The sequence below is a fragment of the Callorhinus ursinus genome, unplaced genomic scaffold (genome assembly GCF_003265705.2).
Source record: "Callorhinus ursinus isolate GAN/ISIS: 27379988/994484 unplaced genomic scaffold, GSC_fseal_2.0 scaffold19, whole genome shotgun sequence".
Taxonomy (NCBI): domain Eukaryota; kingdom Metazoa; phylum Chordata; class Mammalia; order Carnivora; family Otariidae; genus Callorhinus; species Callorhinus ursinus.
The window spans coordinates 15,352,371-15,373,948 of record NW_027397081.1 but is presented as its reverse complement, the minus strand read 5'-3'; the positions used below and the strand labels follow the sequence as shown (position 1 = coordinate 15,373,948).

The window sequence follows — 21,578 nt, the reverse complement described above, 5'->3', positions numbered from 1 at the left end:
ACCAAACATATATACACGAAACAAAACATGTAAGTAGGTACTCTAGTGGGTGGCATAGACGTAATAGGTAGTCAGAAGAGAGTGTGGTCTATAAGGACTAGGGCTCTCTGGGGACCCAGGAGGGGCAGCGGAGAGGGCTGTGGAACCGAATATCAGGAGCAAACAGGCTTGTTAGTCTTCTTCATTTCCAAAGCAGTCTTGCTACTTGTTGGTTTCAATTTTCACTGGGAGCAGTAGGATATAGGAAAAGTGTCCTGGGATAAGGAGTCCCAAGTTCTTCTCCCGGGCTTACCACTTTCTAGCTGTATAACCCCAAGGAGGTCCTTAACTGCTGCCAGGCTCAGTTTCCTCGCCACTGTAATGGGGCCATAACCTCTTTCTCACAGGTTTGTGGTAAACATTGAAATAACATTTGTGAAATGCTTTTAAAAAGTGCTTTACAATTTCTTCTTCATTGCACGTATCCCCTTATAGGGTCTTGGGTGTGTGTGTGTGCAGCACTTTGAGATTAGGAGTTCTTTTGAGAATACAAAGATTTTACTTCCACATTTTCTTAGCATCCACTTTGTGCTAGGTACTGAGATGAAAAAAATTCAGTCTATGCCCTCAAGGACCTCATGGTCTACTAGAAAAGACAGATGAATAAAGAGATGCTCAGCGCATAATGAATGTGGGTGGGTACAGTGAAAAGGGGACCCAGTGTGTGTGTGTGTGTGTGTGTGTGTGTGTGTGTGTGTGTGTGTGTTGGGGGCTGAGGGGAGTCCAGGCAACTCCCACCCCTTCCAATCAGTGTAGGCTGGAGGGTAGGTTTGTGAAACCTCTCTCTAGCCTGGGATGTTGTTGGCGCGTCTCTTCCCCAGTCCTCAGGAATGGGGAGGAGAACAGGGTAGAAGCCCCCTCCCCGCCCCCCGGGCCAACCTGCCTCCCGCTAGCCGGCCGGGCGCCTTACCGAGTCAGACCACTGGGAGGCTGGGGGAGCCGGGTTGGGCGAGGAGGCGAGCGAGATGGGGGAGCTCTTATTTTGACAGGGGCCTCTCCGGGCTCTGGTATGAAGGCAGAAGGAGGCAGCCAGAGAGCCCCGATGCTTATTCAGGCTGGGGAGAGGAGCCGAGTGGAGGGGCGCGCGAGGCTCCGGCAGCGCAGGGGAGCCCGGGGAGGCGGCGGCGCGCGGCGGAGCCAGTGGCCGGACATGCCCCGGACCCGGGGCCGCTGCACCACTGCCGCCGCCCGGAGCCAGCCGGCCGGACGCCCGCACGCCTGGGTCCCCCGGCGCCGCGCCGCCCGGGGGCTGCGACCCGGACCCTCGGCGTCCGACCAACAATAAGCGCCCAGACAGCCCCCTCCCCGCCCCGCGCCCGCCGTCCCCGCGGGCCTCGGGGAAAGTGAAAGGAGGAGGCGAAGGAAGGGAGGAAGGAAGGAAGGAAGCAAGGAAGGAAGGAAGGGAGGAGGAGCAGGAGCCGGAGCCGTGAGGTTCGGGGCCGAGACCCCAGCCCCGAGCCCCGGGCCGGGCGGGTGTGCACGCTCTCCCGCCTCTGTCCGGCGCCCACGACCATGCTCGGCGGTTGGGAGGCAGGAACCTAGGCGCCCAGCGACCCCCGGATACCCTCTCCCGGGCCGGGCTGGTATTGAGATCAAGGCGTCCAGGATCAAAAGATCACCGCCTGCCCGCCCCCCTCCGCACCTCCAACTGGCAAGCCGGAGGACCCCAATCCAGTCACCGACCCTGACCTGGTCATGGCGTCCAGCTCCGGCCTGGCGTGAGGACCCCCGACCCGCGCGAGGTGAGGGGTGGGCTGGGGCCGAGGGCGAAAGTCATGCCAGGCAGGCAGAGGCTCGAGGAGGGTGATCCAGTTTGAACTGGGGAGGGGGAACACAGTCTGATTGTCTGTTGCCCTCTGGCACGCACCCCCAGGCTGTTTAAAGGGTGGGGGACGCCCCCAGGGTTAGTGGTGGCTACTCTTGGGCCCCCAGTCAGGTTGGCAGCCCCAGAGCTCAGGGGGGAGGGCTTAGGGGCAGCCAGGGGACCCTGCCACCCTAGCGCAGAGAACAAGGCCGGCCTTGGGCCAGCTGGAGCAGCAACCCTGCCCTGGGGGCTTCTGGGAGATGTAGTCCCCCTCCCAGGCTCACCAACCTCTTGGGTCTCAGCACCCCAGCACTCCTCCCCTGGCTAATGGGAGCCTCCAGAAGGAGGTGCATTAGGATTGGGGATTGCTGGGGTTACCCTCTGCCCCCAAGCAGTGCCTAGGAGCAGGAGGGGCTGTGCCTGGAGGAGTCTCCCCGGCCAAGGATTCTCAGTGGTGTGGGCTTGGCTGGGGGGTGGGGCAGTCACACAGTTCCTTGGAGGTGTCCCTGCACTGCTAAGGGGAGGCTCCCCCTGCCTCGGTCCGGGGGAGCTCCTGGAGGAGGAATATGAGGAAGAGAAGTGAGACTTAAGCCTTCTTGCTTGTCTGGAGTATGTCCTGTTCCTGGGCTGCTGGAATTTGGTTTCAGGAGACACTGAAGTCTACTCTCCCCTTCTCCCTCTGGGTTGCTGAGAAGGAGTGTCCCTCACAGTCTGGGAGTCTGGAGGGTGTCTCTCTGGAGCAGTGAAGCCAGGATCTGCTTCTGTCTGTCTGTCCAGCCTCCTTCCTTCCGGGTTTTTCTGACACCCCTCCTCCCGCCTCCTTGAGGCTGTCTGCTGCTTGGGGTGTGTGTCTGTGTGTGTGTGGGGGGGGCTCTGCTGCAGGGAGGAAAAGTGTTGCTCTGGGAGAGGTGAGCTGGGCATGTGACTGAGCCTTGGGATAGGGGCTCGGGGCCCACTTGATCTTTGGCCTCGGTTTCCTGTTTTACTTAGGAAAGCTGTCTTCACACTGTATCTGCTGGAATCCCACTGATGCCTCTGGGCAGCTCTCCGAGTATGACCTCCAGGGTGGGTGGGCTTCCACTCCTCTTGCTCTCCCCACTCCTCAGCCTCTCCGGAGAGCAGCCACTTCTGTGGGGCCGGGCTTATCTGCTGCTCCCTAGCACAGTCTTGCCTTCTCTGGGTCAGGATTTCATGGCCCCAGGGGAAGAGCATGATCAGGCCCTGTCTTTCTGGTATCATCTGTGAGGCGCCTGGTGCTAGAAGCCTCAGGATGCAGTGAGAATGGGCCAGGAAGGTGAGGGGTAAGGGAAATCTGGTAGAGAAGGAAGGTGCTGCCTCCCCTAGGTGATCAGGCTCCTTGGCATTGGAGAACCAGGCCTGGAAGGCCAGGTTCTAGCCACCTCCCTCTAGAGGTTCTCTGCTTACCTGTATTGCCTCTGATTGGGGGGGGGGGGGGGGGGGGGGGGTTTAATGTTTGAAAGGGCACCGGTTAGGGGTAGAATACCTATAATCTTCCATCCAGGGTAACTCCTGTGCTTGGGATAGCAGGGGCCCCATGGCTGGAGATGGGTTCTGGAGGTCCATGTGGAGGTTCAAAATGAATCTCTAATTACTGGGCTTGAGGGTCAAGGCGGGAAGAGATTACAGAGTCCTGGAGAAGGATTGGTGGTCCACAGAAATCTGGGACTAGAACAACAGTGATAATGTGGGGCCTAGTGAACTTGCTTATTGAACCTGTGCCAGGCACCCATGCCTCTGTCTGGGTAGTTCCTGCCCCCCAGCTTCTGGGTACCTGGCTTAAGCAGAAGCCCTGGGCTGGAGACTCAGCTTCCCTGAACATGCAGGGCAGTAGCCTTCTGGGCAGAGACCTAGTGGGTGGCAGTGTCGACTCAGCAAGGGCTGGAATGCCTGGCACCTGCTTTAGATTAAAGGAGATGCCTGCAAAGGGGGGATGCCGGCCTGTGGGGGAGTGGCTGGGATGGCGCTCCGTGTAGCCCAGGAGTGGGGTGGAAGAAAAGGACCAGGGTTGCAGGTAGCAGCCGCTCTGGTAAGAGTGGAAGGAGCCAGCACTCGCCCAGCTCTGCAGCCCCTCCTCCAGGGAGTCTAAGACCGGAGCTGGGGGCACCGCCACACTGGCTCTGGCGCCACAGGCTGAACTTCTGCCCCAGTGCCCAGAGGATGGGGCATCTGCGGGGAGCCAGGGTGTCTGAGTGTCCAGGCTTCCCAGGACTTCCCAGAAAAGCCTGCAAGGAGGTGGGGGGCACTTTGGGGTTCTTGTCCTGATGCCATGTTTATTCTTCCTGGGGCTCCTTGGTTGCTGGTGATGAGGCACCCCCGAGAGCCTGGGTACCCAGGGGTGATGGGGAAATGGCATCCCTTCCTTGTGCCAGGAGCCCTGGGCACTGCCCGGGTGCTGACCTGGGGGGAGGGAGCAGAGGGGGATGGCAGCGTGGGAAAGTGGGCAGCCGTGGGAGCCAAGCGGGTACAGGCTGGGTGCCGCGGGCAGGGAGCCTCTGCCAGGCCCGCTCTCCCTGGGGTGGGGCTGGCTGTTCCAGGGACTGGCTCAACCTGTTGAGCGCCTCGCTGCTGCAGCTTGGCATCTGTGCCCCTGCCTGCCAGCCCTGGCAGCTGCCCACCATAGCCACACTGGAGGGGCTACCCCCAGGGATCTGGGAAAAGGAGGCTCTGGGTGGCCAAGGGGCCAGGATGGGTCTGGTAGAGGCTCATCCAGAGAGTGCTAAGTTTCCTCAGGTCTTGTCCTCTTAACTACCAGAGCGGGGCTGGGGCCAGGTGGAGGGCTGGGTAGCCCGAGGCTAGGAGCTGAAGGACTAGGTGGAGAAGGCCCCCATACTAGCGCTCTTGAGGTGCTGCATGTCGCTTGGATGGGCGGCCCTAAAGGCAGCCTGGAGTTACAGCCTGGAATTTCCTCCGCTGGGTGCCAGGGCCAGGCCTCCAGAGCCCCACCCCCAGCCTGGCCTGACCTCCCCTCCCCTCCCTGGGAGAGAACTGCCTAGACTGTCCCTGGAGGTTGGGGGAGGGGCAGTAAGGGCATTCTGCTGCCCCGGGAGGGGAGGGGTGACTTCTTGGGTGTGGGGGTATGTTGTACTGCCTCAGTCTCCCCAAAGGCCCCCCTCCCCGTGAAGAAGAGGGAAGCCGCTGGTGCCCAGGGAGCTGTCTCCCACCTTGCTCTGAGTATGGGGAGTCCTGGGTCCCACGGAGGATCTCTGAGCACTGCGGGCCCTTGCTGTCCCCCCACCCCCTCAGACCCCTTAGTTTGGGGCCCATCTTGGGGCTCTGCTAGCTGGCGGAGAAGGGGAGCCAGGGTGCTACTCTGTAGGGGAGAAGGTGTTGACCACCGCCCACATATGGGGGAATATGGGGGAAGCGGGCCCAGGCAGCTTCCCTCTTCCTCTCCCGAGGGGAAGGGCGGCCTCCCCTGCCTTCTTTCTTTTTCATTCAGTGGCCAAAGCGGAGTCCTCTCCTTCTTTGCCTCCTTTCCACCCCAGGCCCTTCCTGCTTGGCCCTGGACCTCCTGCCCCTCCTAACCTTGGTGTCTCTTCTAGGCTCCCCTCCCTGGGGGGCTGGGATTCCCTCTGTCCCACCCGCTCCTCCAAAGGGCTGGTGGCCCTGTGCTGGCCTGTCTTCCCCTCCCCCTTACTCTCCACCCCCAGCCTCAACTGGGAATGGCCCTGAATCCAGCATTTCCAGCATTTCGAAACCAAGATTGTTTTGAAATCCCTGAGTACTTACTTCTCCACCCCCTCTGACTCCCCTCCTTCCCACTAGCCCAGAACTTAGTCCTCTAATCTGACCTCACGCTGTGCATTGCCAGGGTCTGTGTGTGTGTGTGTGTGTGTGTGTGTGTGTGTGTGTGAGTGCTAGCACTCAGCCACGTGCATACTACTGTGTGTGTGTGTGTGTGTGTACGTGCGTGTGTGCGAGCCAGTGTGTGTGTGTGTATCCCAGTGTGGGTGTATCTTCTGTCTGTCAGCACTTCTGTATGACTGGCCCATGTCTTTTCTGATTCTGGAGCTCTCCTCATTCTCTGGGAGTGTGGCAGCCGCTATGGGTCTTGAGGCATTCTTAGGGAGTTTGGGGTTATTTTTAGGAGATAGATATCTTGGATGTGTATCTTTGGGAATCATGTCTGTGTCTCAGTTGCACGTCCCAGGGAATGTCTCTGAGGAGTGTGTATGCCTGGGGTTGTGTCTCTTTGATGAGTTTATGTGCGTGTGTGTGTGTGTGTGTGTACGTGTGTGCTCTGCTTCTCTCCTCCTCCCTTTGAGTATGTCTGGTGTGTGTAGCCACAGGTCTCCCTACAGCAACCTGGGACATGGAGTCCTCTGTCCCTTGATAGGGAGGTTTCCTGGAATGGGGCCAAGGCTTCTGGCAGTTTCATGGTCCTTGGAGAGAAAGTGGTGGAGGGGGAGACTTTGGGATAAACTGTCCCCCCTGGGCTGGGCTCTCTTCCTCTGCCTCTCACAGACACCCAGCACCCTCTTCTTGACCTCATGATACAGTGGTGGCTGACCATAGATAGGCTAGTGCCATAAAGGAAGGGCTAGGAAAGGGAGTTAACCCTCCACCCCAGTCATTTGCTTCACTGGGGATGAGGAACAGGCCAGCCACATCAGACCTGGGAGCTTGGCGGCTAATTTAAGATTCAGGAAAGTTGACTTCTCTAGCTAGGGGCAGACAGCAAAACAAGACAAGACATTCATATTTCCAGTCTTCACAGAAGACAGAGGGCGCTGGAATCCTAAGGGGGTGATGTTCCACCCCAGAAATATGAGGCATTTGGGGTGGGGCCAGCTGCCATGGTAGCCTGGATCCTGGGAAGTCCTTCATGTTTAATTTCATTCTGTAGTTAGACAGTGTTCTGCAGTGGGGGAGGATGCTGGGGGGGGGCGTTTTTGTTTTTTGTTTGTTTGTTGCCAAAGCAAGGGTGGTGATAGCAGAGTTATGTTAGCACGGGATTTGGGCACTGGGACCCCTGATAATCTCACTATGACTCAGTTTCCCATCCTGGGGTCTCAGGCTCTAATTGAATGCTTTCCTCTAGAAGCACTTGGGTCAGATCAGTGAAGAAGAAGAAGAGGGCCCGGGCAGGGGCTGTTTGTAGGAGTCCAGGGCCTGTGGAGACAGCAGCAGGAGATAGGCAGAGGATAAGCTGTCCCTTCCCCCCACCCCCGTGGCCTCTGGTCCCAGTGGGAGGAAGGGAGGGCTAGAGGCACAGGTTGGTACAGTGCTCAGTGACCCAGCAAGGGGAGGGCTTTGGCAAGGAATTTTCAGTTTGTTTCTCAATCTCTGTCTCTGAGACACGCACACACACGTCACTGCAGACACCTTCAGGAGATGAGCCTAGAAAAGTCACCCAGGTGGCGGTAGGGCAGGGCGCTACCAGATGGGGCTATGTGGAACCAGCTTCATTCTGGCAGAAGACACCCTGCACCTGCCCCCTTGAACTGGAAGTTGAGCCCAGCTGGAGGTCTCCTACCCAACTCCCCCATCCTGGGCCCAGGAGCAACACAGGCTGCACAGGGTTAAGTCTGGTTGGCAGGGACACCCCCCTGCCCCCAGTGCAGCGAGAGAGAGGGAGGGGTGGTTAGCAGCTTGCTCTAGTTGGCGTCTCTCCCAGAATTCTTCGGAAAAGAACTCCCCTTTGACCCCCAGTACAAACTGAGCCCAGCCACCAGCCTCCCTCCTGCCTGCCTGTGGGAGCTTCACCCAGCCCCCCGTCCTACTGAACTGCTAAGCCAGATCCTCTCACCCCAGGCCCTCCCAGCCAGGCCGGTGGGGACTCTGTGTCTTCAGGGGACAAGGGGTGTAGCCAAAGGGACCACACAGGGACACGGGAGAGGCACCATTCTTTTCTCTGACCTAGGATAATCCTGGGGCTGGCTGGCACTGAAAGCCAGGGTCCTCTGGTCTCCCCATCTATCCTTTCCCCCAGGACCTCAGGCCAGGTCATGGGAGTCATTGGCCCCGCCCCTGTCTCTCTCAGGCATCTTCCAGTGCCTTCTCCTTTCCTGCTTCCAGGGTAGGGAGGGGGAGCAGTGTGGTGCAGCAGCTGGGTCAGGCCTGGCTCCCAGCCAATCCACAGAAGTCCTGGAGTGTGTGTTTGGGGGGGGTGGTGTCCGAGTAGCTCAGAGACTTCCTGGAGCTGCAGGCTCTGTGTGCGTGCGTGTGTGTGTGTACACGTTTATGTGGTGTACATGTTGGGGGCGGGGCTGGGGTTATGGGAGGAGCAGGGGCCTAGATTGCTGGCTTGGGGCTTCTAGCTGTGACCCTCTCTCCACAGGGAGCCCCCTTCCCAGACCACACCCTTGAGCCTGAGCCCGTCACACAGTACTCCCGAGGTGAGAGCTCCCCGTGCTTGCGTGTGCCCTCCGCAGCCGCCTCACCACTCTCTTGTCTGCCAGTCTCCTGCTTGGCTTTTTGTCTGGGGCGCCCTCCCCCTGGCTTTCTGCCCCCACTTCTCCTTTCATTCTCCTGCCCCCGGAGGAGGGGAGCTAACCGCCTTACAACCTGCAACCTGGGGGTGGGGGTGGGGCAGGAAGGGTTAAAGCGCCACTCCAGTGAAAGTCCCAGGCCTTTTCTGAGCTGGAATCTTTCCCGGCTGGGAGGTGGGGAGCTCCTGCCCAATCACCCCTGGAGGGCAAGGTACGGTTTCCTGGTCATCCCAAGTACTTGCCCCCGCTCTGTCCTGGCTTTGGCCTCCGCCGGCTGAGTCAAAGCCAGGGTGGCTACCAGCCACTGTAATGTGGTTTCTGCCCTGGCCTTAGACACACACACACACACACACACACACACACACACACACACACACTCTCTCTCTCTCTCTCTCTCTCTCTCTCTCTCTCTGTCCCTCTGTCCCTCTCTCCCTCTCCCTCCTGCCACCCCCCTCCTTCCCTCCCTCCCCTCCTTCCTTACTTAGCAACAACTCCCTGAATTCACAACAAACAAGCCTGTAGGCTCCTGGGCTGACTAGGGAAAGCTGCCGAAGGCTGAGAACTGGGAGGAGGCACGTCTCTTAGACCGTCCTCCGGAGGGAGGGGCTTCTAATCCCCCCACTCTCCTTCCCTGGCCGGAGGCCACTACCCCTCAGGGACGGGGAGGAAGTCGTCCTGCTTCCAACTCAGGCAATGAAAAAAGTGGGGAGCAGTGACAGGTGTGGCTGAGCAGGTGTGGGGGCAGGGGTTGGACTCCACCTTCACTAGTGAGTCCCACCTGACCTTTGACCCCCACCTGGGGAGGGAGAGGGGCGGCAGACTCCTCTCCAGGCCCCCCCCCACCGTCTCTCTCAGCAGGGGCCCTGTGTTGTTGTCATGGTAACTTGCCTGGCTCCCTTCCGACAATTAGGGACCAGGATGGGCGAGGACATAGCGGATTGGGGGTGGGTAGGACTGCCCCCCCCCCAGAACTTTGCTCTCAGGGCACCTGTGCTGAGGGGGTGGGGGGTGGTGCCCTCTCTTTGATCTCTTCCCTGGGCAGGAACTCTGGCCTCTAGCCAGGACCTGGGGCACATTGGCCGTGGAGGGAGTGTATGTGGAATGAGTGAGGGGCACCTATTCTCTCGTCAGAGCACAGAGGGCTGATTCAGGGTGAACTGGTCTCACAAACTGGTTAAGAACCCAATTGCTGGCATGTCTGGGTTCAAATCCCGGTTCTTCTCATTCTGGACTGTGTAATTTAGGCAAGTTACTTAACTTCCCTTAAAGTGGGGGATCATAAAAGTACTTTCGTGTAGAAGCTATTGTGAGGATTAAATTAGATCATGCGTGTGTAGCATGCAGGACAGCCTGATGTGATGGAATAAATGCTCAATACCAGGGAGAGAGCCTCCTCTTTGCCCCTAGCCATCACTTTCTGCCGGGACTCCTACCACCACTCCCCGGGGGGCTTTGGCAGGGAAGAACCGATGGCGGTGGAGGGCTGGGGCTGGGGGGTGGGGACAGCCTTCCCAGTACCTCAGACTCCTAGACTCTAAGACCCTTCCGGACTCACTTTCCCACTGCCTCAGTCTCCCCACTGTTGGAGCCAGCTGACATCTTGGTTGCAGGTTCACCAAATAGCCATAGGCCCAGAGAGGGGCCTGGGGGACTTAGGACATGTCCCTCCCTGTCTGCCCGCACTTCTCAGGCTGAGCTCTCCCTCCCCCAGGCTGCTGGCTCAGATCAACTTTAGCACCCCTCCCACCATTCCATCCCTGCTGCTCTGTTCTTTCACCAGGCTGAACGCAACATTCTGTCCTTAAATGGCTTAACTGGCTGCCTCCTCTCCTTCCTGGCCTAAGGGGTCAGGGACCTTCCTTGGGAAGAACAGTGGCAGTGTGGAGCTGTGACATGGATGGCAGCTGTTAGGGTTGCCCCAGGGTCCAGGGTCCCCTGGATTCCCTGTACCCTCTGCCTGGGCATTTTCCCCAAGTGTGGCAGAGCAGTGCCCAGACCTGTGATATGTATAGAAGCCCAGATGGGCATGCCTGGCACCTGCCGCACACAAACGGGCAGGGAGGAGGCATCCTGAAGCCCAGAGGAGGGGTGGGGTCATATCAGCATCCACAGTAGCCAGAGGACTCTTTTTGTGGGTGGCATGGTAAGTGTGGGCAGTGCTGGAAAGAGTTCTGCTTCAGCCCTGTGTGCCCCTGGGGCAGGGTGAGTGCCGAGGGACACCGGTGAGCAGGGCTCCTGAAGGTCCTGGCATGGGGGATGGGATAATATAGGAGCTGAGGCTTGGGAACCTCTGGATGAGGAGCCCAGGAGTGGACAGCAGGGATGGGGTGCCCACAACTAGGGGAGCTCTGCAGACAGGTGGTTTGGATCTTCTGGGGAGTGAGTATCCAAATCTCAGGGGAAAGTGGATTATAAGATGTGGCAGAAGTGTCTGGGATCCCAGGGCTCCTGTGTCTGAGACCTGGGCTTGGCTGGCAGGTACCTTCTCTGGCCTGGTACCAAGATGGGTGGGCTGGAGCCCCTGGCTCTATGCATCCTCTCCTTCTGGAACCAGAGAGGACACTTCCCTTTTGTGGGCCTGAAAGTGAGGGCTAGGGTTGGCCTGGGCCATGCCTCACTGCTGTGCTGGCCATGTCGCCCAGGCCCGGCCCCTGGGGCCTGTTCCTTGGGCAGGCTGGGGCTATTTTTGGGATCGGGCTGGGGCTCTGGGGCTGGTTTCAGATGTTCCAATGTGAACAGGAGAAAATGGGAACAGATGGCTGGGGGGTCCTGCTGGGAGCCAGGTTATTTTTAGGGCCTTGTTAACCCTTTTGGGGCTTGTGGAGACACCCTGAGAGGGACAGCCCTCTCCAGTTCAGAAGAGGATAGGCCTTCTCCCCGGACCCCTGCTTTCTAGAACTTCCTGCGCCACTCGCTCGTCTTGCCCTCTCAGACCCTTCCCTCTTTAAGAACGTGCATGGCAGGAAAGTAGGCTCCAGCTTCCTCCAGCCCAAACCCTGCAGGAATCTGCCAAGGGGTCAGGCGGGGAGAGGGCTGCCTGGCTGGGGGAACGTGGGCCACTGTTGACGGGAAACCCCCTTTCACTTGCCTCCTGAGGTTTTGAGACACACACCTAAAGCTAAGAGAATGGAACCCAGCTTTCTGGGTTCACCTCTGGGTTCAAGTGTATGTCAGTAAAGTTAGTGATGCCCAGGGGAGAGCTAGCTGAGGGAGCTGGCCTCTTCCAGGAGGACAGAAGTCTTTGTACTCGGTACCCCTTATATGATGTCCATGGGCCTCATTCCCTTGGATACTCCAAGGACAAATGCCCACCTATATTTCCCAAGTGCCCACAAATCTGGGGGCCAGATCATCATGGCCAGAGGTGGTTTCTTGAGGGCTGAGAATGTCATAGGCATTCTGTTAGATGGTTTCACTGAGTATCTCACCCTGTACATTTACCCTCACTTTGGAGATGAGGAAACAGCCTCAGAGGGACAAGTCCCCTAGCTCAGACAGGGCGGGATATGATTGGCACCTTGTCTGCCTGACTGTGAACCCAGCCCTCATTGCACTGCCCATGTCCCAACCCCAGGAGGTGAGGCTGCTGGGGCAGGATCTCCTCGGGGAGCAGGTTTCTGGAATGAGTGTGGGAAAGGAGGCCTGGGGGCAGGGGACCCTGCCTGTCCCTGGTCTCACAATCCCCTAAGCCCTTCTTGCCTGAGGGTGCCAGGACTGACACCAGAAACCCCGTTCGGCCTTCCTGTCTTCCCTGCGGGAGGATCACAGGCACACATCCTGTCTCTCAGTCCCCACCCCCACCCGGTCCTGGCCCACAGGCTCCTGCTTCCTGCAGGGTCATGGCCGCCTGCGTGTCAACGTGGGCAGAGCTGGAGGGCCCTCCAGGTGCTGCCGGTGCCAGGGGTTTGGGCCGGGCAGGCGAGGTGAGGGGGCTGGGAGGATGTGTCTGCCGCTGGTGGTACCTGGGGGAGCGCGCCGGGCGTTGGGTGAGGTCCCGCCCCGTGGTGCGCTGGCTGGCTGTGCCAGCAGTCTGCCCAACTCCAGTCCTCCCACAATGGCCCCATTGTTCCCGGCCGCCAGGCAGTTTGGAGGAGGTTCCTAGGCCACCCCTACCCACCCCCCCCAAACAGGGGCCAGATTAACCCCTTGGAGGACAGGCCAGGTGAGGGCCCACAGGGAGCCACCCTGCCCATTCCTCCCTGCGGGGACTCCAGGCTTTGGGAAGTCACCTTCCGCCCACGTGTACCTGGCGACAGGACCACTCCAGAGACTGGGGTCTCCCTCCTAGACCCTCTCCCACCCCCCACCGTGGTGCAGGTGCCAGGGGGCAGGAAGTGCCAGTGGGGTGGCAGGCGGAGACCAGATATATTTGGGCCGGTGGGGCTAATTCCAGCCACCGCCTGCCCTACTGGCTCCTGAGCGCCTTTCCTTCCTGTGAAACCAGAGCTGGGTTGGGCCTAGCTCAGGATTTCGGTGGATTTAAAGAGGCAGTGCCGTCCCTGCCAGCCTGGCTTCCTCTCCCCCTCCCCAGGTAGGGTCTGGGGCAGAGAGAGGACTGAAAAGAACTTCTGGCTCTTGCCTTGCCCCGGGCTAACCCTGGGCCCTTGCCCTGGTTGGGGGTACCAGGCTCTTGGCAGCTCCTCTCTCCCAGAGCTTTGGGCGGGTGGGGTGGGCGGGGGTGGGCTGTGGTTTCCTGTGTTGGCTGTTTGTGCCTGGCCCAGAGTGCCCGCCGCCTGCCTGGGCTTCCTGCCCTGTCTTGTTTCCTTGTGCCCCCCACCCTCCCTTCCCCCTCCCCCCCCCCGGAGGGAGGGAGCAGCCAGGGATTGGGCAGCAGCCTTTGGGGGCACCCCACTGCCAAGGCATGACTGCGTCCCAAGGCCTGGCCACATTGGCACTGGCTGAGGGAGCCAAGTGAGGTGACTTCAAGCTTGTCTAGGCCATGTCACTTGTCTTGCAGACTCCAGAGGGGACAGTGGGCACCAGAATGGGCAGAACCCCCCTTCTCCCCAGAAGCACCTTGTTCAGACACCCCAGACTAGAGTAGTCTGGGACTAGGAGTCCCCACATAACTGCAGGACTGGGATTGCCTGGCATCACCCTGGGGCTGCAGGTGGGGTGGGGTGGTTTGTCAACCAGACAAGATTGTTGATTTGCATGGTCTCCTCTGGCAAGAGGTGGGGTGGGGGGAAGTGGGGAGAGCTGCTAGGAACCAGGGCGAGGAGAAGCCCTCTGAGCCTGTGAGTCCCCACGTAGAGGGTCCCAGAGCAACACCTTGGTTCTTGAGCAGATTTCCTGCTGGGCTATGAATCCTTGACCTCCCCACTGGGCTGAGTCACCACCTCAGGAAGAGGAAGTGACCTGGGTGGTAGAGGAGAGCTTCGAGGGACCGAGTCCTGACACCCAGGAGAAAAGGGACCCCGCCCTTATTGTCTTGGGAGCTGCATCTCCTTGAGCCAGGGGACAATAATCCCACCCCCGTGGCTCCAGGAGGGCCCTCGCAGCCCATTTCCTCTCTAGAGGTGTCTGCCCACTGTACTGGGGAGCATGGAGCCTCCAAACCATTTTCTCGCTGCCTCTCCTGAGTGGTTTTGAGCTAGGGAATGAAGCCGGTGGGCCAGCTGGTGAACCAGGCAGGGGCTCCCGGGGCGGGGGCAGCTGGAAATAGGCGGGTTGCCACTGGTGTGTGAATGCCCGTTCTACCCGTGGCAGCTCTCTGTTGCGCATCCTTTGAAGGCATCCGTGGAAGCCTTCCTGATCTCCCTGCCCCCACCGAGGTCAGGTCCACCGGCTCCCCCCAACCCCCCAGGGAAGACCATGGGGAAGCAGCTGATCTCAGGCTCTTTGTCTCAACAGCCTCCTGGCCTGTACTCCTGACCGTTTGCTCAGGTGACTCTCGAAGCCTTTTTGTGAGCACAAGTCACCACTCCCCACCCTACTCTCTAAGAGGGAGCCCCAGCAATGTGCCCAGAGTCCCATGCCTTTCCTTTCACTCATCCCAGGGGCTCCTGCTTGGGTGCTGGGAAGCCCCCTTCACTCACTGGTGAAAAACTGCACCCACCAGGAATTAGCCACCCCCCATCCCCAGGCTCCCCAGGCCCTCCAGGTGTCTTGGGGGGGGCGTGCCCTGAATGTGTAGAGGAGGAGGGGTCTTTGGGAGCGGGGGCAAACTCCTGAGGGGTAGGGGGGAGGTGTGAGATGGGAAAGTCCTGACTCATCTGTGCTTGACTCAGCTCGCCCTGCGGCCTGGTGGGAGCGAGGGGGTGGAGTCGGAGAGGGGAGGGCCACTCCAAGATTCTTCTGGGGAGGAGCCCTGGTCAGACTGGGGACACCGGAGAGGACTAATTTCCTAACAGCCCCATTCCAAATTATTACAGGTCCCAAGATTTGAAGCTGTGAACACAGGAGGTAGTGGGTGCCCCTTGCCCTGCCCCTCTGCCCCACCGGGGGCGGGCCCAGTAGCTGGAAGCCCACCTCTCTGGTGCAGGCTCAGATGAGAGACACTGCAGTGCGGAGAAACACCCCAGGAATGGTCACATGACCCAGGGGCACGTCGCTTCCTTTTCCCACACCTCAGTTTCTTCCTGGTGAAATGGGGATAATAATACTGCCCCTTTAGGTGGTAGGTAGTTTTGAGGACCCGCGCAGTGGTGAAGGTGAGAGCTTGAGTGAGACGCGTCAACCACAGGCCTGTCCCTAAGCCCAGGTCCCTCTCCAGCCCAGCTCTGAACTGCTTCTGCTCTAACCTGTTGCAGGAGATGGGGGCTGGCCGAGGGAGGCTTCCCAGCTGGGCCCTGGACTTTGGAACCTTCCCCTGAGGAGCCTCTCTTCTCAGAGGCAGAACCAGAGCAGGGAAGGCCAATGGGCCTGAGGTTAACTTAGGGTTAGACTTCCACAGGGTCGGAAAGGGGGTGGGGGGCTCGCCTCCAGGTCCAGCCCAGCCTCCAGCAGCCCTGCTGGGAGCGGCAAGAGTGCGCACCCGTGTCTGGCTGGGCCGATCACGAGGGCGAGGCTGGGCCCAAGTCTCCTCCCCTCCCCCCACCCCGATGGGGGGGGCGGGGGAGGGCAGGGCAGGGGGCGGTTGGGTGAGGCTTCTGTGTTTGTGTGAGTCTGTTGGTGTATCTACGGCCCCGCGTGTGTGTTTCTGCGCGCGCGTGTTCCTTTGTCACTACCAGGCTCAACTTTCTCCGGTTCCCTTGTGGCCGGGCCTCAGTCTTTTCATCCGCTCAATGAGTCGGCGCGCTCCCTCTCTGCCGTCGGGCAGCCTGGGCGTCTGCGGGGGCCCCAGGCTGATTCCGTGTTCCTGCTTGGGCCAGCGCCTCCCTCGCCCTCCAGCACACCTCCGCGGGTCGGCGTGAGCGCGCCTCTAGTTTCCTGGGGTCCGTGCGTGTCTTTGTCTCCCCGTCCACGTGTGAGCTGTGTGTGTGAGTCAGAGTTCGGGTGCTTGTGGGTCTTGGAGCCCCTGCCAGGCGGCGCCCAGCGCTAGGCCGAACCTCCGCTCGCCGCCGCCGCCCGCGCCCCGCCCCTCGCCGCACTTGGCCGGGTGTCTGTCCGTGCGGCGCGTGCGGGGCCCGGCGAGGCACGCTGCAGTCCTGTCCGTCTCCCGCTCCCTCGCTCGCTCGCTGGCTCCCTCGCTCGCTCTGCCTCTCCGCTCGGGCTCTGCCGAAGGGGGCGGGGTGGGGTGCAGGGGCGGGGGGGAGGGGAGGCTCCTGCATTCTTGCGGTCGGGGAAGGAATCTGAGCCAGCGTTACTGGTCTCCAGAAGAGCCCAGCTGCAGCCCCGGGGCCCCGCCAGGCCTCTCGCTGCCCGCCCGGGCCTGCTGGAATGGGCACGGGCTAGGCCTCGAGCTGGGGGCGGGGCGGGGCATTGCCCCTACCCCGGCCGCCTCCGCGCCGGGGGGCGCCCGGGGGGCGGGGCGTGAGGAGTTCCCCACCCGGGGTGAGGGGCGTGCCTGGGAGCGGGAGTCCCCCGGGGGGCCAGAGCAGACCTGACGGCCGCCCCACGCGGGCGCCTTTGCAACCTATCCTTTTAGTGATATCTGCCTCTGCGGCCCGGGGGGGGGGGGGGGGGGGCGTGGGCCTGCTAGAGACTGCAAGCTCCCTGAGGGTAAGGTACGGGAGGGATGGGGATACAATCGGCCTCTAGGCTAGAGACCCCACCTAGTAGTCCTCCCTTTCCATTCCCACCTTACCCTGTCCAGCTCCCTAGTCCCAGGGCTGTTGGGTCCTCCCTTCTCCCCTCCCCGTCTTACACCCCCTCCCCAAGTCACAAGTTTTCTCTTTGGGGCTTGTTGCTGCAGTCCGTGCTCCAGTACCGAGTACCTGGCTGGGCCCTGGGCACGCACAGGGGCCGTAGCCCCACTGTGTGTGGGAGCCATGAGGATCCTGGCTAACAAGACAAGGTGTGTGGGTGTCGTGGAGGGCGGGAAGCGTGTGTGTGGAGTGCGGGGAAGGGAAGGGCCCAGTGATCATGGGGCTGAGCTGTGCTGGCTTGGAGAGTGAGCCGTATGGGCACTTGGCTTCCAAGGCCACCGGTGGGCTAAAGGGGGGTCAGAATGGGAAGGCCTGCCCTGAGGCAGGAGCCCACAGCCTTAATGCCTGGGCCCAGGGGACAGAGGGCACTGGCAATCAGCTATGCCTGCTGGTCTAGTCCCTTCCAGCCCTTGCCTCCTAGAAAACCGTTTGAGCAGACCCCCGCCCACCCCACTGTCGGGTCCAATGGCGCCCTCTGGCCTCAGTCTAGCTGGGGGTGGGAGCCAGAGGGAGGGGCGGTGCCTGCCTCCCTCCCCTTCCCCAGGAGAAGCCGGCAGACAGGGCCAGGCGGCAGCCGCAGGACAGCAGAGCTGAAATAAATCTGAGCTGGTGTGGAATGAGGGGGGATAAATATCCTCTCCCGTGATGTGATCTTTCCAGCGGCTATTAATAGGTCTCCGGGGAGGGGGAGGCGGTGGGGGGAGCGGGCTGGAGCTTAAAGGGCCCGCAGCCTAGGCTGCAGGAATCCTTGGCTTCCAGCTTCACTCTAGTCGGCTCCACACACCGCTCCCCTCCCCCTTTCCTCCTGCTGCTGCCTGCCTGCCAGGCCTGCCGGTGGACCCCTTCAGGCTTTCCCCTCCTGCTCTGAGGAGCCGTCTGGACCAGTGGGTACCACTCTCCAGTGTGCTTGTCCGCACGTCCCCAGGGGAATGGGGCTGGGGCATGAGCAGTGACCCTCAGGTCCTGTGCCCCTTACCTGCTGGTGTTGGGCACATGAAAGTTGAGGATTAGGACCTTGGAAGGAGACTGGAGACAGCAAACCCTAAAAGAGAGGTGGTTCAAGTGTTGGTCAGGTGCTAGTGGAGGGGAGTTGGCCTGGAGGCGTGCAGTCTGATGGATGGTGGGGGTGGGGGTGGGCATGGATTCTGCCACCCAAGGACCTGGTTTCCACCTGAATCGTGGGGTCTGAGCGGTGGAGAGCGTTGCCCTATCTTCACTCCCCAAAGTGGAGGAAGGCATCGGCCCTTGTCTGAGGGAGATAGGGAATAGCTGGTAGTCTTAAGATGCTCCTTGGCCCCCACCTCCACTACCATTAAGTGAGGCAGGATGGGGGCAGTTAAAATGCAGGCATGCTAGGCCTCTAGCAAGATTAACCTTTCATGTTTCTCCCACCTTGTCCCAGGTTACCCCACCCCAGGAGGAGAGAAGCTCCAGGGAGCCCGCCGCTGTCCCCGCGCGGCCACTGCCCCCCAGCCCCAGCCAAGCCAATGCACCCAGAAAATAAGTTGACCAATCATGGCAAGACAGGGAATGGCGGGGCCCAGTCCCAGCACCAGAATGTGAACCAAGGACCCACCTGCAACCTGGGCCCGAAGGGCGTGGGGGCGGGGAGCCATGGGGCCAAGGCCAACCAGATCTCACCCAGCAACTCAAGTCTGAAGAACCCCCAGACAGGGGTGCCCCCTTTCAGCTCACTCAAGGGCAAGGTGAAGAGGGAGCGGAGCGTGTCTGTGGACTCTGGAGAGCAGCGAGAGGCTGGGACCCCATCCCTGGATTCAGAGGCCAAAGGTACCCCATTTCCTGATCCCCAAGACCCCGACATGTTCCAGTCCAAGGCCCAAGCTTGCTGCCCCCTTTGCCTAATCTCTGTCCCTTGCTCCTCTCCAGCATTTGTGCAGGGTCACCTTTCTCTTACCCCCATTATACCCACGGACTTGGTCATTCTCTCAGAAGTGGGGGTGGCCAGGGCAGGGACTTCTCATCCTTAGGGGCCACCCACGGAGGGGCCACACAGCGTGATGGGGCTTCCGGTCAGCCTTATTCCTCTCCAGAGGGGGAGAGGGAGGTGCTCTGGGGTGAGGAGCAGACCCACACACCTCCTAGGAACCTCCTGGTATCCCAGCTGGTGGGAGCCTTTGAGCAGGCTCTGGGGCCTGGAAGGGTAGCAGTGGCTTCCCCTCCCTCACCCCACCCCCCCCAGCCCTAATTAGAACCAGTTGTGGTTGGGGATTATGCTGTGCTTGGTGCTGGGTGGGGGAAGGGAGACAGCGGGACTGGAGAGAGAAATCAGAAACAAATGGTGTGGTGGGGGCCAAGGGCTGGCAAAGTGCCCGCCGTGGCCTGGGCAGTGCCCTCTTGGGGTAGGGCATCTGAGGGAATGGGCCCGTGGAGACCCTGGCTGTAGGAGCACAGGGCCTCTGGGCACCCACTCTGACCCCTGCCCGCTCTGTCCTGCCTGGGCAGAGGTGGCACCCCGGAGTAAGCGGCGGTGTGTGCTGGAGCGGAAGCAGCCGTACAGTGGGGACGAATGGTGCTCAGGACCCGACAGCGAGGAGGACGACAAGCCCATCGGGGCCACCCACAGTGAGTGCCCATTGATGCCAGGATCTTGTGGCCCATGGTACCCCCAGGGGATGGCTGCCCTGGGGGAGCCTCCCTCTCCTCACTTAGGGCTTTAGAGGGCTGAGTCTGAGCGAGGAGCAGGGGTGAGGAGCCCAGTCTACTTCTTTCCTGTCTCACCTGTCGCTCTGTCCCTCCCTGCGCCGCGACAGCTTAGCCCCTGCCTTCCAGGTGCTCAGTGGCCCCCTCTTCCGAGGGACAGAGGTGGTGTGGGGTGGCCCCTCCTGGCCACACCGCCTACACCTCCTACACCTCCTCCCATGAATTCTTGGCCTCTGCTGCCACCTACTGGTCAGTGGAGGCAGGGTGGTGAGGGTCCTGCATCCCTGGGAACCAGACTGTGGGCTCAGCCTCGCAAAGTCTGGCTAAGCCTGGCTGTGTCTCTGGCCCCCTTCCCCAACCTCTGATCGACTCCTGGCAAGTGCCTAGCGTGCGTCACCAGGATGAAGAGTGGGTGTGGGTGCATGCCCACTCCTCTCATTCTTTTATTGAGCAGAGTGTATTTGGGCCTTGCTCAGGTGTTGGGGGGAACCCGACACTCTCCTGCCCTTAGGAAGCCCACACACATTTACTGGTGATTTCCCTCAAAGCTCACATCTCTTGGAGGGGAGAGACGACTCAGGGCACACTGAACTAGCCAGAGAAGGAAGCCGACTGAGCAGATGTTTGTGGGAGGAGCGGACCATGTCCCTGGAGGTGGGGCATGCGGGCTGGGACTTTAAAGGTCCTCTGGTCCCAGGTGCCCCCCCCAGGGGACTGGTGGTCCATGAGCCTCACTGAACCCATCAGTGTTAGATGGGGGTGGTCACTGCCTCCCAGGACGCACAGCCCCCCACCACCCTAGTTCGCTTTTACAACATTAGACTGCCGGGATGTAGAAACGTTGGCAGAAACAGGGAAATACGAAGGAGAAGGTGCTAACATCCCGTCCCCAGCACTAAGGCATCCATTGCTACTCTTTCAATTGTACTTGCCATTATGTTCTCGAAGAGTTCTTAGTCTGGGGCAGTCCGATGTTGTGGCTCATAGCACAGACTCTGCAGTCAGACCATGCTAGGCACTTGCCACTGGGGCAGTCCGATGTAGTGGCTCATAGCACAGACTCTGCAGTCAGACCCCTGGATCTCTCATTTATTATTTGTGTGAATTTGGGAAAGGGTCCCAGTTTCATCTATAGAAATGGATTTGAGCGCAGGGTTGGTGTGAGGAGTAAATGAATCCATACACATAACACTTAGAACACTGTTAGTTTTTATTATTGTTATTGTACTAGAAAGTTCCTTATCCGAATAAAGCCTGTCTCCTTCCCCTAACTTGTACCTGGGAGTCCTAGCTCTGTGTGCGGAGTATGCACCTTCCTCTTCCCAGGACAGCCCTCACACACGGAGGCCAGCTCTCAGGCCCCCTCGGCCCCCAAGCTTTTGGCTCTGTTATTTTTTGTAAAATTTGTTTATCTTGGCATAGAATGGGTCCGCTGACTTACCTAGTCCCGTTAATGACCACACGTAGATCTTTTTGAGGCTCGGACTTAGAATCCACTTTTTGACCATGGAACAAACTTCACTCAGTGCTCAGGGTGGTCAGTCTACCCTGGGAGGGCACCCACTATACCAGCCTTCTCTAACTCTGTTTTCTAAGGACTTTTTTCGTTGGCGACATAGTTCTGAAGTTGCTGTAAAAATAGATTTCTTTGACATGCCCCACTGTGCAGAGCAGGGAGTTAGTGTTTCCATTTTATAGATGAAGCAACGGAGGCTTAAAGCGATGAGCTGTCTTGTTCATAAGGGCACAGAATCCGTTAGCGGTGAGCTAGAATACAAAACTATTCATCGTTTGACTCATCAATCTGTGCAGCCTCTTGGCTTTCTCCCCTCACTTGGTCAGAGCGTTTGCAGGTACACACACACACACACACACACACACACACACACACACACACCCCATAGTGCGTGGGCTCAAAGCAGGGCTTTGGAGTCCCTGCCTGAGTTCAAACCCCGGCTTGGCACTGACAGGCTGTGTCACCGTGCGTGAGAAATGTCACCCCTCCAAAGTTGTTTCCTCCTCTCTAAAGCAGCGTATAGGACATCTTCCTCCCAGGGATATTGTGGTCAGATGGAATCACATCTATAAGTGTCCTTCGGGATGTCAGGTACAGGGGAGCCTGTTTGTAAGGGTCACATTTCCCCTCCCCTGCATCTCCCTAGGGTCCCCACAATTTCTGTCCGGGTCGAAGACGGGTCTAGGGCAAGTAAGTGTGGACACCAGGCACGTACGACCAGAATGTGACAACAGATCGCCCGGCCGGCCTGAGCCTGTCTATCTCTGGGCATCTCTGGAATGGGGCGGTGGGGAGCGCCAGCTGGCTCTCCTTTCTGAATCTGGGCCGCTTACTGGGTTTCTCTCCTCTCCCGTGCA

At 59.8% G+C, this 21,578-nt stretch overlaps 1 protein-coding gene across 5 annotated transcripts in view; it reads left to right on the top strand.

Moving 5' to 3' along the window:
- Positions 1 to 1,050: 1,050 nt before the first annotated feature.
- The window catches only part of BCL9L (BCL9 like), a 27,967-nt gene continuing 7,439 nt past the window's right edge, over positions 1,051 to 21,578 (top strand). Inside the window, exons 1-5 of one of the 5 annotated variants that reach the window (XM_025894020.2) lie at positions 1,051 to 1,781; positions 8,145 to 8,202; positions 16,592 to 16,693; positions 17,947 to 18,332; positions 19,008 to 19,127. In XM_025894020.2, the coding sequence (XP_025749805.1) occupies positions 16,668 to 16,693; positions 17,947 to 18,332; positions 19,008 to 19,127 (532 nt within the window). In that variant the 5' untranslated portion in view covers positions 1,051 to 1,781; positions 8,145 to 8,202; positions 16,592 to 16,667. Of the gene's footprint in view, positions 1,782 to 8,144; positions 8,203 to 14,488; positions 15,672 to 16,591; positions 16,694 to 17,946; positions 18,333 to 19,007; positions 19,128 to 21,578 lie in introns of those variants that run through there. The other 4 variants (XM_073903832.1, XM_073903834.1, XM_073903833.1 and 1 more) reach the window with 4 other exon arrangements.